A 17,059-nucleotide genomic window follows, 5' to 3' on the forward strand; every position below is an offset into this window, starting at 1 on the left:
TTGCGGTCCCTCGGAGTGTATCTGACACCTGACTTATCCCTCATGTACCAGTATAATGTTCGACGCCCTCTTGAGCACATCGCGGCTCAGTGTGAACGTTGGCGGGAGTTGCCTTGGGCTTGTGGGGTAGGGTTGCTCTCACCAAAATGGTTCTTCTGCCAAAGATCTTGTATTCCATACAGACTCTCCCTGTGTGGCTCTCCGCCTGGGATGTGAGGGCTTTTCGCTCCACTATTTCTACTTTCATCTGGAGACGCAAGAGAGCTCGCATTAGCTATACTAAATTGATGCTAGACAGATCGCAGGGGGGCTTGAATCTTCCGGATGTTAGAGATTACAATGTAGCGGCTTTGTTTCGTTTTATCCATGAGGGCTGGATCGGACATTATAGGTATGCCCCTGGGGGATGGCTCTCTTCCTGGTGTGCGCCACATTCCTTCTTGGCCCTTTTACACTTGCCACCTTTGGCGGTTCCTGGGGGCTCCTCAATACTGAATCTTCTTCAGCTGATTAGGTTGGCGTGGAGGTGGTGGCGGCGACTACAAAGGAAGACCCCTGCTGTGTCAGTGCTCCTGCCTTTGTGTGTTAATCTTGATTTTGTCCTGGGGATGGGCCCTTCTCGACTGCGGGTGTGGGAGCAGCGGGGGATGTTTGGGATGGATGGTGGGGGTGTATTTCCTCCCTTTGCTCAAATTCAGCAGCGATGGGATCTGCCCCCGAAACACTTTTGAGTGTACCTTCAGATCCACCATTATTATACTACACTAGTTCAGAAGTGGGGGGATGCTTGGCTCTGTGGTCCCCTGTATGCATTATTCTTTCTGGTTCCATCGGCCCAGAACAAACTCTCTACGTGGGGTCGGCTGTTGAGGGCCAACTTGTCTGTGGGTACCCTTGATGGAGTGGCCTCTGTGTGGCGGAGGGAGCTGGGCTTTCTGGGGGATCGGAGCGCGTTCCTTGCGCTGTTTGGTCATCTTAGGATCGTGGGGGGCTCCTCTGATCTCCAGGAGATGCAGTTTAAGATATTACACAGGGCGTATATTTCTAGGACGCGCGGGGCCCTTATGGGCCTCTGGGAGGGGGCTACTTGCACTAGGTGCCGTAGAGCTGCTGGGACTTTGGTTCACCATTTTTTGGAATGCCCCTCAACTGATTTGTGGCTGAAGGTTCTCCCTTTTTTGGAGCAAATTGTGCACCGACATATTCCCCGTGACTATAGCATGCTCTTATTGGGCAACCAGAGAGTATTGGAGGAGGCGGGTTTTTCGACTCCTCAGCAGAAATTTCTTTATTTAGCCTTCCTTTTGGTAAAAAAAACTCCTCTTGCAATATTAGGTGTCTGAACAGGCGGCTTCCTTTACTCATTGACTACATCGGATTGCTCAGGTAGCCCACTTTGAAATTCATCGCTCTTCTGGGGGGGGGAGGATTGCCCAGCGATGCTATGTGGGGCTTTGGAAGGCGACATTCGGTAGCACAGCTGGATACTTACTCCTGATTCCGTGGTTTCTTTCTTTTCTCTTTCCTTTTTCTCTTTCTTTCTCTCGTTTTTCTTCTTGTCTAGAGGCCTGTTGGGCAACCCGCTGTGGGAGGTGTGGATTAGTGTGTGTGGGGGTGTGTGTATGTGGAGAGTTTGTTGTGATTTGTATGGAGTGTTGGGAGTTTGTGTGCTTGTGGTATGCATGGAGGGGTTGATCATGTTCTTTCTCAAAAAAAATTTTGCGGAATGCGACTGGATGGAACAGAGCTTGTCCGCTCCCGTTTTCTTTTCTATGATTGCCAGTTCATTTTACTGTTCGAGTTTGTATTCTCTTTTGTCAGACCTGGTGTCCTTGTACTGGTGGATTTCTGTATCATCTGTGTTGCATTTGCTAATAAAAATTATTACACAAAATAAAAAGAATGGTTTACATGAATTTGTTCAGGCACTCTAGCATTTTACCCTGTCTCAGTGGACTCAAAATCTATTTAATATAAAGTACTTGGAGCAATGGGGGACCAAGTAACCTGCCCAGGGTCACAAGGAGCAGCGTGGGCCTAAAGAAGGTTTAATCGATTTAAATAAAAAAAAACATTTGAAACAAATACTGAATTAGATATGAAAAACATACCTGAAGAATATTAATTTAAAATAAATAGGAAATGTCATCTATAAGTATTGCCTCCAAAGAACATTTCATACCAATTAGAAAAAATTAATAATGACCAAAGGGCAAAATCACCAATCACTCCTTTGCAAAATTTTGTCAATGGCTCCCAAATCTTCAGAAACTTCTTATAACGTCCCTGATGTATAGCCATATTTCGTTCCATCTTAAAAACATGACATAGAAACTTCCACCAAAAGGTATAGTTCAGTCTATCCCAGTTTTTCCAATTTCTCAAAATAAGCTATATGGCAACCCCTGTCATAATAAATAGAAGTTTATTATTGTGAGATAATTAGCTTTTAGCTCTCATCATAGTGCCAAATAGCACAGTGTCATATGTAAGTGCCAGTGGATTTTCCATTACTGTGTTTACCTGATTCCAAATAGATCTCCAAAATTGAAGTATAAAGGGACAATAAAATAATAAATGATCTAATGTGCCAACATCCATTAGACTTGGAACTATCTAATTTATGTAACCGAACTGGGGTCCAAACTGCTCTATGTAACAAAAAATAACCAAGTTTGTCTCATAGATGCAGACACCGTACATCTCATCCTCCAAGTCCAGATTCGTGGCCATTGAGACGCAGTAATCTGATGCTTTATCTCAATGCTCCAAATGTCACAAAGACCAGTTTTTGGTTTCTTCTTCAAAAATCCAGATATTAATTTATACCACTGAGTGGCTTGGTGACCCAGGAAATCCACCTGGAAGCACAGGAACGGCAAACTATACTGATTTTTAAGATTTTTCCAGTCAGGGAACCCCTCCTGAATGGCCTGCCTCAACTGCAACCACCTATAACTTTGAGTTTTAGCAATACCAAATTTTTGTAGCAGTCGTGGAAACTCAAGCAGCTTTCTGTCCGATATTACATCATCTAAAATACATATGCCCGCCTTCATCCAGTGTTTCCAGATGACCTTAAACCCACCAATCTGAATCTTGGGGTTCAACCAAAGGGACTGAGAAGTGGATTTATGAATTGGAATATCTGTTAAATTAGTAATAAATTTTATCCTGAACCAATACCAAACCAATCCATTGCTTGATACATAAAGGTCCATTCCACCCGATCAAAGACCTTCTCTGCATCCAGGGATACCGAGAAGGCTGGATCATCCATGGGTTTTGTAAAAATTTAACATATGAAAAGCCAGCCTGGTGTTATTTGAAGAATGTCTTTGAGCAACAAATCCCGTTTGGTGCATACCAATAATATAAGAGAGAGCCTTGGCCAAGCGCAAAGCCAATTACTTAGCCAAAAGTTTACCATCTATATTTATCAAAGAAATAGGCCTGTAATTTGAAACCAACATAGGATCTTTATTTGGCTTCGGCAAAACAATAGTTAGAGGTTCTACTATAGAACCTGTAACGCAACCTTTAGTCAGTTGAGTCTGATATAAATTTAATAGATGAGGTAATAGGGTACTTTGAAATGATTTGGTATATAAGAAATAAATTACATTACATTACATTACATTTGTAAAACTCTACAGTAAAACCATCACCACCTGGAGCGGATCCAACTCTAAGGGACTTCAATGCTGTTTAATTCTTTCAACGATATAGGCTCCTCAAGACTTCCTTTTATATGCTCAGGAATTTTTGGTCCCTTAATTAATTTTAAAAATTCTAAACCCTCTAGTTCTTTATTTGAATAAGGCCCGGAAGAATACAAAGCTTTATAAAATTTCAAAAATTGTTTTAAGATAATTCCAATGTGAGATTGAGTCTCCTCATTCTCATCTGTGATAGCCACAATTTTTACTTTCCTTTTTTTAGCTTTAAGGTAATTAGCTAATACTCTTCCCGCTTTATTCGAGTTTCCATAATACAGAGCTTGCTGAGAGAACAACTTTTTCCTAGCCATTTGAGAGGAAAGCTCATTTATCTTTTAAGAGGGCCTGCAGAGTAGTTGGGTCCCATTTCAGGGCCAATTGTGCCTCTAATCTTTAAGGGCTCCTTTTACAAAGTCGCACGTGACTTTTCATCACGTGCTAACCCCTGGGCTGGCCGAAAAACTACCGCCTGCTTAAGAGGAGGCGATAGCGGCTAGTGTGGCCGGCGGTTTGGCACGCGCTATTGTGTGCATTAAACCGCTAGCGTGGCTTTGTAGAAGGAGCCCTAAGTCTTTAATATTTTGTTCCAAATTAGAAAAATCTTTATTAAGTTGTTTCCTAATGTGTACATGTCAAGGGCGGGTGAGGGTTGGAATGCATTTTTCAATTTTTTTAATTTGAGTGTATTTTTTGAATATAATAGTGGGGAGGTTTATATCTATTTGTCATAAATTATAACTGTAAATGTATTTAAGTGCTTTTATAGAGTTATATGATTGTATTATATTTTGCACTTACTCATAGCTTTAAAATGAATAAAGAAATTAAAAAAAAAGGAAAAGAAAAAAAGTAGAAGAGGAATAAAATATGTATTTATCCCCCACATTTTCTACATTGTCCTCGATAATAAAAAAAACTATGAAAAAAAGCTTAAAAGAAAAATGAGTAAAGAAAAGAGAAAAAATAAAGTAAAATGTTTCCTAAGTAAAGCTAGCTTATATGATCATGTCACCCCACAATTAATCCAATTGCACTGGCTACCGGTGCAATTTAGATGCCAATTCAAAATTTTATACCTAACATTCAAAGCACTCTACTATTCTCAACTATTCTCCTTCCCATACACTTAGGTCAATTGATGCAAGCAGACTAGTTCTCCCTTCTCCCAAACTAGCTCATTATGAATCTACAAGAAAATCGGCTTATTTTTTATTCTCACCTTTCAGGGACTGTATTGTATGTTAAAATTTACAGCGCTGCGTACGCCTTTCAGCGCTATAGAAATAATAAATAGTAGTAGTTCTATGGTATAACTTGATACCTCTGATTAGGATGGAACGATCCTTTCCCAAATTTAAGACTCTTTTAAAAATGCATTTTTAAAAAATAGCTTTTAACTGTTCCCTTCAGGAAGACTGATCTGGATAAGATAACACAACTGATTTTTATGTATGACTGACTATTTGCATTTATGTATGAATGGTCACCTATATGAAAGTAGACTTTACTATAATGTTATGGCATTCCTTTTCTCTGTTAGATCACCAAACACAAGTGTGGAAGGATCATATAATACACAAACTATCCCCTTCTACTCAAATACTCAAAAGAACACACTCCAAAGAAAACAGAGAATAAAGTGGAAGCAAATAATCAACTTTCTGTCAATGCAAAGGCTTTACAAACATTAAGCCAACCAATGTGAGAGGTTACTAAGGCAAAAGCCTCAGAACCCCTCCTACAAACACCGTAATGAGTGAAACATAAGTGGGAAAATATTTCAGGGGTAAAACTTATAGGCATAAAAAACCTTATACGTTGGGAGATGTTATAAGCCTTAGGCAATGCAGAAAAAACAAGAGAAAATTACTTCAAGCTCTTTCAGCTGCTAATTACTTCATTTCAAATAATCATTAAGAGAAAAAATGAACTGGTACTTATGCCACATGAAGGTAGGTATGTAGAGCAAGTATCACATCAACATGGTGCCCAACGTTTTGCTGGAAACGGCTGCTTTAGGATGTGCTGGCTCCTATGAACAATGCAAAAATCCAGCTCAAAGAAACATAATGGCATAAAACCATACATGGAACATAATGGAATAAAACCATAAAGCTTTCCTGCAGGCTTCCCCAACCACTTGTAACTCCTCTGCTTCTGAGTGGCCTGCCAAACATGGCCATGGAAAACCACACCTCTTAAATCCCTGACATCCATGAGAACCAGCCAATGACAGTAGATGTCAAATAAGTCCCGCCCTGTTTGAGACCGGGGGAGGGGGGAGGGGAAACCAAAACAAAAATGCTCTAAGAAAAAATACTCTGAATAAGAGCTAGTAAATGCAAAATTAAGACATTTGATTCCAGTCCATATGGACATTCAAACCCATAGGCTCTTCGGTATTAAGAGTATTGATCTAAAATAGCTCCCGTTGTAGTAAACACTGTGTTCTATTAATTCAGGAATGTGATCAATAGCACAGCATCTGAGATCCTTGAAAGTATGACCATATTCTAAATAATGTGCTACAATGGGGGCTTGCAGTTTATTTGTGCGAAGGTAGCTCTTATGTTCAGTCATTCTAATTTTAAGGCATCATGATGTTTGCCCTATATAAATCTTAGGACAAGGGCAGATCAACATATACACTATGTAGGGCGTAGTGCAAGTAGTATGGTGATGTGCAAAAAATTTATTGCCCATTTGGACTTTGGCAGGATATCAAATGAACAATAAACAAACAATAAACACAAACATAACGAAAAAAAAAAAATAGTGTTGAAAATAAATAATTCACCTTGGGGGAAGGTCAGTGCTCAAGTAAAAGATCTGGGTGTCATCGTGGACAATACGCTGAAACCTTCCACCCAATGTGCGGCGACAGCCAAGAAAGCAAACAAGATTCTAGGAATTATTAGAAAAAGGATGGTAGACAAGACTAAAAATGGTACGACCTCACTTTGAGTATTATTGCATTCAGTTCTAGTCTCCTTATCTCAAAAAAGATATAGTGGCACTAGAAAAGGTTTAAAAAAGTGCAACCAAGATGATAAAGGGGATGGAACTCCTCACATATGAGGAAAGACTAAAAAGGTTAGGGCACTTCAGCTTGGAAAAGAGACGGCCGAAGGGAGATATGATTGAAGTCTACAAAATCCTGAGTGGAGCAGAACAGGTACAAGTGGATTAAACTAAACCAAACTAAAAACTTAACATTATATACCGGGTCTTCAACCAAAGGAAGCTCGATGTGGTTAACAATAAGTTAAAAAGATAAGCTAAAATACAAGAGAATTAATTTTCAAAATGTTTAGCGAATAAAAAAGTTTTTAAAGATTTATGAAAAGATTGGAAGGAATTAGAGGAAGTTCCTCTTATAATTGGGGAAATTTAAATGCCAGAGAAATAATAAAATTATTGTCTCCTTGAATTCCTTTCCTAGAAGGGAGAGAAAGTTTAAATCAATGAGAGCCTCTCGCATATGAAAATCTATAAACATTCCATAAAAGAGGAACAAGCGGAACAAAAATACCATATAAAATTTTAAAAATAATACATAAACATTTAAACTGGATTATGAAATGGAGAGATTTCTGGCAATACAGTGGGTTAGTTTCAAGAAATTTCAAGATGTTTGGGAGCCATTAACAAAGTATTGTACTGATTAGATAAAATTTTCTTTTCCCTTAAATTTACAAGTTCAATTGTGAGGGAAGGGGGAAAGGAATTTTATAGTTATGTATTGTATAAGTATTGTTTATTTGATAGGTAAGGGGGGAAGGGTGGGAGTTAAGTATTTATCACTGTTACCATTGATGATTATTAAGTGATATAGATATTGTTAATTTGTTTGGACATTTTATCACACTTATTGTAAGTTTGAAAATGAATAAAGAATTTAAAAAAAATAAAAAATAAACTGAATTATGAGATAAACCAGAAGCCAATGGAGACTCAAAATTTTGTCTTTCCGTAAATCAGCTTTGCAGCGGTATTCTGAATCAATTGTAGTCTTTGAAGGCAGTTCTTTGTGATGCCGAGATAAATGGCATTACAATAATCTAACCTAGATAGTATAATTGATTGGATCAAGACAGAAAAATGATGTTGATGGAAAAGAGATCTTACCTTCCTCAGCATTCGTAAACTGAAAAAACATTTCTTAACCAGAGAGTTTATTTGATCCTTAAAGGTAAGGGAAGAATCTAAAAGTATTCCTAATATCTTGGAGGAGAACTCAGTTTGTAGGGAGGCTCCAGAGTCCAGAAGTACAGTGGAAAGAAGATAATCCAATTTTGGGCCTAACCAGAGAAGTTTACTTTTGGCTGCATTTAGCTTCATCTGGATAGATATAGCCCAAGTTTGAAGTTTAGAAATACAGTGGTTTATTTTAAAAGCTAAGTTGGTAATATTGAGTCAATCTTGATCAAAATAAAAATGTCATCCGCATAAGTAAAAAGCATTTCCCACGCTGACAGTTTGAAGTATTCAAAGTTGTCATTTAAAGATTAAACAGGATTGGTGAAAGCAGAGAGCCCTGAGGAACCCCGCAACGAGGTTGCCAGGAATTAGATATATTAACTGAATAAGATTGAGACAGTAAAAATTTAGAAAACCAAACAAGGACAACCTGATTAAGTCCGAAATCTGAAAGTAATTGGAGTAAAATATCATGATGCACTACATCAAATGCTGCGGACAAATCAAACTGAAGCAAAATAGAACATTTATTTTGCTGTCATAATTGATGGATTTTAGAAAGAAGAAAAATCAATAAGGTTTCGGTACTAAAATTAGAATGAAATCCATATTAAAAAGGTTGAAGTAGTGAAAATTTCTCCAGATAATTAGTAAGTTGACCAGTTACAATTGATTCTAACAATTTTGTCAATAATGGTATATTAGCAATTGGTCAATTAATGAGAGGGGATAATGTGATCTAGATCTGATTTTTTTCAGAAGGGGAAGGAGTGTTATTTGCCCCATAGATTGGGTAAAGTATCCATTTTCCAGTGAATAATTTAATAAAATGGTCAACCATGTTATGGCCTAAAAAGGAATATTAAGAAAAAGATATGATGGAAAAGGATCTAATGAACATTTACACTTTCTCAACTTTTCACATAATTTGGATACTTGGTATTCAGAAACTGAATCAAAAGAGCACCAGTAACGATTAACTGGTATCTCCAATGTGGAATTATTTGAATAGGAGGATAAATATCCAATATTTCCTGCAGGAAAAGATTGCCTAATGAGAGAGATTTTGTCTTGAAAAAAAACGGGCTAGGACAACCGCAGAAGGAGATAAGGATTGCTCAGACTTTGAGTCAGAGAATACCAGTTTAAAAAGAGTACTGCTCTGATTGTTAGTCTTGGCTATTTTACATCAATAATAGGTTATTCTCGCTTTCCTAAGTTCAAAATTATATTTTCTAATTGCAGATCTACAATTCATTTTATCTGTATCTGAATGAGATTTTTTCCATTTATTTTCTAACCTCCTACAATTTTGTTTTAGGGCTCTATGAATGGGTAGAAACCACGGTGCATTCCGGACATAGGAGATTGTTTTGGTGATAACTGGTGCCAAAGAATGATAGACACATTCTGTAATAGAACTCCAATTATGCCAGCTATCATCAATAGTGTGCTCCATAGGAGAGCTGGGGAGAGAATCTAAAACATTAGTCCACAAATGTTCAGGACAGATTTTCTTTCTAAATGTGAGTTTTTTTTCTGCAAAGATTGATCGGAATTTGGGACAAAGATTAGGGAGCACTCAATGAAGTTACAGGGAAATACTTTTAAAACCAATAGGACAAAAATTTTTTTCATTCATAGACTAGTTAAGCTCTGGAACGCATTGCTAGAGGTTGTGGTAGGATCCTGTATGTCCTCATATATCAATATATTAATAAACATGCTGCTCCTTGTGACCCTGGGTAAGTCACTTAATCCCATGTGCCTATGGGCGGGGCCAACCTAAGATTCTGGTTGGCACAGGTGCCTAAGGCTCCTCCTATGAGTATGACCTTAGGCACCTGGGCCAATTAGGCCCTTAGGCCCTTCCTTGGTATATCTCACAATGTACTGGGAGGCGAGACGGACGGACGGATGGAGGGAGGACCTGTCCGGACGGAGGGAGGGCCTGTCTGGACGGAGGGAGGACCCCTCCGTCCGTCCAACTTACAAGTTTAGAGGGGGGCGGGTAGGGTTAGGACGGCTTCAAGTGGGGGCTACTCGATCTATCGGGGGAAGGGGTTCCAGGCAGGAGGGATTGGGCATCCGTCCTGCCACTTTTGTTTGAGGGTGGAGGGGAGTCCTGGGCAGGAAAGATTGGGCATCTCTCCTGCCGCTGCTGTTCAGGGGGGGTGGGGGTTGTTCCGGTCAGGAGGAATTGGGCATTCCTCCTGACACTTTTGTTCAGGGGGGTGGTTTATGGCAGGAGGAATTGGGCATCCCTCCTGCCAGTAGTCTTTGCAGGGGGTGGGGACAGGTTGCCGCTAAACTTATTACGGCAGGGAGATTCCTTGCCATGATAAGCTCAGTGGGAACCTGATTCTATAACCGGCATCTTCGGTTTGACGAACTTGCTGCACTTCTTTGAGGAAGTAAACAGACAGATAGACAAGGGCAATCTGATCGACATTGTATATCTGGATTTTCAGAAGGCGTTCGACATGAACGACTACTTTGGAAAATTGCAAGCCATGGAATCGAGGGTGAAATACTCACGTGGATTAAAAACTGGCTGGAGCATAGGAAACAGAGAGTGGGGGTAAATGGACAATACTCGGACTGGAAGAGCGTCACCAGTGGGGTGCTGCAGGGCTCGGTGTTTGGACCTGTGCTCTTTAACATCTTTATAAACAATCTGGACATAGGTACGATGAGCGAGGTGATTAAATTCGCAGACAATACAAAGTTATTCGGAGTGGTGAAGATGCAGGGGAATTGTGAAGATCTACACCGTGACATAATCAGGCTCGAGGAATGGGCATCAACATGGCAGATGAGGTTCAATGTGGATAAGTATAAAGTGAGGCATATTGGTAACAAAAATCTAATGCACGAATGCAGGCTGTCCGGGGCGGTACTTGGAGAGACCTCCCAGGAAAGCCATCCACGTAATGTGTGGCGGCGGCAAAAAGGGCAAACAGAATGCTAGAAATGATAAAGAAGGGGATCACGAACAGATCAGAGAAGGTTATCAAGCCGCTGTACTGGGCCATGGTGCGCCCTCACCTAGAGTACTGCATCCAGCACTGGTCGCCATACATGAAGAAGGACATGGTACTACTCGAAAGGGTCCAGAGAAGAGTGACTAAGATGGTTAAGGGTTTGGAGGAGCTGCTGTACAGCGAAAGATTAGAAAAACTAGGCCTCTTCTCCCTTGAAAAGAGGAGACTGAGAGGGGACATGATCGAAACATTCAAGATACTGAAGGGAATAGACTTAGTAGATAAGGACAGGTTGTTCACCCTCTCCAAGGTGGAGAGAACGAGAGGGCACACTCTAAAGTTGAAAGGGGATAGATTCCGTACAAACGTAAGGAAGTTCTTCTTCACCCAGAAAGTGGTAGAAAGCTATAACGCTCTTCCGGAGGCTGTTATAGGGGAAAACACCCTCCAGGGATTCAAGACAAAGTTAGAAAAGTTCCTGCTGAACAAGAACAGGCGCTGTTAGGGCTAGTCTCGGTTAGGATGCTGGTCTTTGACCAGAGGGCTGCCGCGTGAGCCGACTGCTGGGCATGATGGACCACTGGTCTAACCCAGCAGCGGAAATTCTTATGTTCATTGTAGGCAGGCTTAGGTGCGATTCTGTATAGGACGCCCGTCGGCTTCTGAGACCAGGTGTCCTATACAGAATCCGGCCCTAATTGTGCAGTTTCAATCTGCCTTTTTGAAACTTAGGTGTATATGAGAGAGTTTTGCTTTTAAGGGGGAGTGTGTACCTATCCCCTTTTAGGTAGGGTTTTTTTTTCTGACTTTCATGCAGACACATACTGGGGTATGTTGAACAACAATATATATATTATCCCTGAACAAGCAGGCAGCATGTTCTCACAGATGGGCGTCATCCACAGAGCCTGGTACGGATAGTGCTAAAGTGTACTGTAACTTTAAGCTCTAGAATGCAGGAGACTGCAGATGATGAAATGTGTGTTTGCTTGTCGACTATCAACTGGCACCAAAGCTAGTTTCACCGTTGTTAAAATTACCCATACATAGCTTAAAGAACTTTAAATAAATAACTCTCAAATTTAATTTTTTTGTTGGTTTTACAATTTTATAATTTCAATTATAATGTGTCATGAAACACATTTGCTCCGTTTAGTGTGCCGGAGCTAGAAAAGTTTGAGAGACACTGCTGTAGGCAATTGTAAAGCAATGGCATCAATGGCTTTTCGGCCTACTTTGATCTTCCCAACAAAATACTCCAACAATCAACAAAATGTTTTATTTTTGTTCCTTCATATTTTTTTCAAAGAAAATATTAGGCCTTGTTTCTGGTACCCAGCAACTTGGGGCCTGTTTTACAAAGACGTGCTAGCGGCTGCTGCACGGCAACAGCCCCATAACATACATAAGAACATAAGAATTGCCTCTGTTGGGTCAGACCGGAGGTCCATCGTGCCCGGCAGTCCGCTCACGCGGCGGCCCCTCAGGTCCAGGACCTGAAAATGCTCCTACCCTAAAACTCACATACGCTTTTGTCCTGTAGAGTAACCTTCTATCTATACCCTGCAATCCCCTTCGCTCCCAGGAAGTCATCCAGTCCCTTTTTGAAGCCCAGTATTGTACTCTGTCCTATTACCTCCTTTGGAAGCGTGTTCCAGGTGTCCACCACCCTCTGAGTGAAGAAAAACTTCCTTGCATTCGTTTTGAATCTGTCCCCTCTCAGTTTTTCTGGATGACCTCTTGTTTTTGTTGTCCCCGTTAGTCTGAAGAATCTGTCCCTCTCCACTCTCTCTATGCCTTTCATGATTTTATACGTCTGTATCATGTCTCCTCTCAGTCTCCGCTTTTCCAGGGTAAAGAGCCCCAGTTTGTCTAACCTTTCGGCATATGAAAGGTTCTCTATTCCTTTTATCATCCTAGTTGCTCTTTTCTGAACCCTCTCAAGTATCGCCATGTCTTTCTTAAGGTATGGTGACCAGTATTGGACACAGTATTCCAGATGTGGTTACACCATTGCTCGATACAATGGCAGGATAACCTCCTTCGTTCTGGTAGTGATACCTTTTCTGATAATGCCCAGCATTCTGTTCGCTTTCTTTGAGGCCGCTGCACATTGCGCCGCTGGCTTCATTGTTGTATCCACCAATACCACCAGGTCTTTTTCTAGGGTGCCTTTCCCCATCACCCTTCCTCCCATCGTATAGCTGTACATGGGGTTCCCTTTCCCCATGTGCAAGACCTTACATTTCTCCACATTGAAGCTCATCTGCCATCTTTTTGCCCACTCACACAGTTTGTTCAGGTCGCTCTGTAGTTCTTTGCATTCCTCAACAGTTTTGACCCTGTTGGAGAGTTTTGTATCGTCCGCGAACTTGATAACTTCGCACTTCGTGCCCGTTTCCAGATCGTTAATGAATATATTGAACAGCAGCGGTCCCAGCACTGACCCCTGCGGGACACCACTCGTGACCCCTTTCCAGTCAGAGTAGTGTCCTTTTACTACTATCCTCTGCTTCCTATCCACCAGCCAATTTTGGATCCATCTGTGGATGTCCCCTTCCACCCCGTGGTTCCACAGTTTCTTCAGCAGGCGCTCATGGGGTACCAAAGCCCTTTAAATCTCTATGGGCTTTGGGGCTGTTACCGTGCTGCAGTTGCTAGCGCGGCTTTGTAAAACGGACTTCTATGCAGTATCAATCCCTATTGGTACTGGTGAACATCGACAGCATCACAGCATCATAGGCATTACCAGCATCAAGTTACTTGATGCATGCATCTCATGGATGCCATCATTCATCGAAGCAGGCTGTCATGTCTGAAGCATGCCTCTTCTTGAGGATACTGCACCTATGGTACTGCCTGTATGGCACAGAGTACTGGTACATCCACTTCACCATATGCAATCGTAACTGTACGGTGTAGGACTGGCCATGCAATTGCAATGAAGATGGTCTCGATGCCCTCTCTCTCTCTATTCAGTACCATCCCAACTTAAATATCTTCAGAGGCCATTTTGTCCTCACTCTGTGCTCCATTGACGTTCAGTACCTATTCTAATTTTTACCTCGGTACCATTGCTATTTCTGTGACTCAACTACGCCTCCACTGTCTCCCTAAGTACCAGCCTATCCTCAGCATACCAGTCATTGATCTACCTACTGGTACAGACAGACCACGACTAGCAGACAACATTCATCTTTCCGGTACTGAAAATCCTCGATGCAAATGGCTTTAATGATTACCTTCTGTGAACATCAGATCCACAAAAAAATAAGCTCAATCTTTTTGACATGATTCTAGAAGGGGTGACTTCTAGAGTTTTCAAAAAACTACTCATAGTCTTCTCCAAATCAGAAAGTTTATGGCAAGATAACTTTTGATACATTTGTGTGACATCCAAAGCACTGACTAAGTCTTTTGCTATGAGACATCTTCCATGGCTGCAAGTCTCTGTCATGGACATTCACATTCAGAATCATTTACCAAATATTTCCTGTCTTCATGAGAGCACTATTGCGAAGACTTGGAGTTGGATGTCCTCTTCTGCTTATCATAAATGGACCTGTAAACCAGAGGGTTTCATCTTGGGTGTTGAGCCTAATAAAGATGAAACGCATGGTTTGCATTTTATTTTCATATTCCCATTATAAATAGCAATGCAGATGATTACACGCAATTGGAAGAGTTATGATAGACTTAATTATAGTTTTTGGTGGGCGAACTTATGTTGCAGTTACAAATATGTAAGAATGAACGCTGAATTTTGGTGATATAGTAATGCATTTAGAAGGGTGTGGAGCCCGTTGACCTCATTTGTTGAATCACATTAGTTGTCATGTACCTTTTCTTTTTATCTGTTCTCCTTACACATCCAGGGTGGGAGAGAGGGAGGTGGGATGGCATCGTTATTTCTTGTATTTAGTTTATTGATATGTGATATGTGATTATACTTTTATTGGTGAATGGGAGGAAGGGGGGAGAAAATGATTGTTTTCAGAATGTTTGTATATTTAAAGTGCTTTTCCTGATTCGTTTATGTTTAAAATTTTTGCAATGCACTGTTAATATTTGAAAATTAATAAAGATTTTTTTAAATGTCTTTATGAACTTTTTTTAGTCTGATCTCTCTCTCTCTCATTTCATGTGTTAGCTGTAAATTGCTAGCATAGTAAATAGAAAATATAGAAATATTTAAATAACATCTGCTTAACAGAGGTGATTAAGCAGCTGATTTTTGTTTTCAGACCATTGGATTTCATTGGAAAGTTCACCAATAGGTGGTCATTTGGATTTGCAATTGGAGCCATAGCTAATAAGGTCATGCTCCTGTTCTCTGAAGAATACATGCCTGTACAAGTTCCAGCATGGGCCAAAGGTATGTACACATCTCTCACTGATTGGTTTCCTAGATATGTATTTTTTTTTAATTGTAGACTAGTCAAACTGTGAATGTAACAGTCTGAAATCAGATTATCAAAAAATGTCTTGGTCTTCATTTTCTTAAGCATGATGCACTTGGACAGTTGATATTGCATCCATGGAGCAATGTTATCAACATCTGAACTTCAAAACAAAACTCTCTTGTAATGATACAAGCAGCACAATCAGCATTAGCATTAGCAGTAAATCTGAGAGATTGAGATCGTTACCCCAAATACTCTACCTTAGGAATGAGGCTCATTACTATCATGGTATGCAGAAAACTAACTCATTTGGAGGAAGATTCATACTGCCTGCATTGTCCTCCCTCCCCCAGGACCAGCATCTCCCTTCCTTCTGTCTTGTCCTTTCCTGACCCTTTCCACCCAGGGTGTATCCTCTTTCTCTCTCCTCTTTCATTCAGAATGAGTCCTTTTTCTCTCTCCTCTTCCAGCTAGTGTCAATCCTCCTTTTCTTTCTTCCTTCTAGCATCTGCTTTCCTTCTCTCTACCTTCAATCCAGCATCTGCCTCTCTCTCTCCTCATTTCCATCCAGTGTCTGCCCTCCTTCCCCCCAATTCAGTGTCTACCTCCTCTCTGTTCCCCCCTCTCACTCTGCCACTGCTGTTTTTCTAGATGAACATCAATGGCAACAAAAGAAGCTATACTTACCTTAGAGCCACACTCTCCATTGGTGCGGGTTGCCAGCTCTGTCTCAGGACAAGAAGTGATGTCCAAGGGGGAAGGACTTTCAGCTGCGCCTATAGAGAGTAGCTTCTTTGGCTGTCATTGCTCCTCATTTAAAGAAGCAACAATGGCAGGAGTAGCCACACTTGTAATACTATGTTTGCCATGCTGTTTTGTCATACAATGTGCATCATACTATATCTCACCATATCATGTTTGTCATGTTATGTTTCGCCACTCTTTGTTAACTATGTTTTGCCATCTCGATCAGACAATGTCCTGCCATGCCATGTTTGCCATCACCTTGTATAAATACACTTTAATATGTATGTAAACGTGTAACCCAGTGGTCTCAAACTCAAACCCTTTGCAGGGCCACATTTTGGATTTGTAGGTACTTGGAGGGCCTCAGAAAACATAGTTAATGTTTTATTAAAGAAATGATAATTTTGCATGAGGTAAAACTCTTTATAGTTTATAAATCTTTCCCTTTGGCTAAGTCTTAATAATAATATTGGCATTTATAATTATAAATAATTGGCATTTATAATTATAAATAATTGGCATTTATAATTATAAATTATAATTATAATATAATAATTATATAATTATATTATATAATATATAATTGGCATTTATAATTATAAATAATTGGCATTTATAATTATAAATAATCACAAAAGTAAAATAAAACAGTTTCTTGATCATGAAACTGTTTTATTTTACTTTTGTGATTATGATAAACATATGGAGGGCCTCAAAATAGTACCTAGCGGGCTGCATGTGGCCCCCGGGCTGCGAGTTTGAGACCCCTGGTGTAACCTGCTCTGAGCTCTCCTGGGAGGATGGGATATAAAACCAAATAAATAAACAGTAGCGAGAGGGAGATGGAGAAAGTCCTGGTGCCCTTACTGTGCAGTAGTAGAGGGAACATTGGCCGGGAGCTAGAATGCATGTGAAGAGGGAAGAAATGTGTGTAATATGCTGAATGCATATGACTCAGCATGTCAGGAATGGGACAATTATTTATGTTCAAATAATGCTGCTGATA

General features: G+C 40.3%; 1 protein-coding gene across 9 annotated transcripts in view; it reads left to right on the forward strand.

The window, feature by feature from the left end:
• LOC117347156 (stimulated by retinoic acid gene 6 protein-like) overlaps positions 1-17,059 on the forward strand; it is a 422,585-nt gene that overhangs the window by 69,953 nt on the left and 335,573 nt on the right. For all 9 annotated transcript variants that reach the window (XR_004536733.1, XR_004536730.1, XM_033917677.1 and 6 more), the window contains one exon: positions 15,148-15,278. Coding sequence is in view for 7 of the 9 variants with exons in the window: in XM_033917677.1 (XP_033773568.1) it covers positions 15,148-15,278 (131 nt within the window). In the remaining 2 variants the exon portion in view is untranslated. The remainder of the gene's footprint in view (positions 1-15,147; positions 15,279-17,059) is intronic.

The sequence above is a fragment of the Geotrypetes seraphini genome, chromosome 1 (genome assembly GCF_902459505.1).
Source record: "Geotrypetes seraphini chromosome 1, aGeoSer1.1, whole genome shotgun sequence".
In the NCBI taxonomy this organism is placed as follows: Eukaryota; Metazoa; Chordata; class Amphibia; order Gymnophiona; family Dermophiidae; genus Geotrypetes; species Geotrypetes seraphini.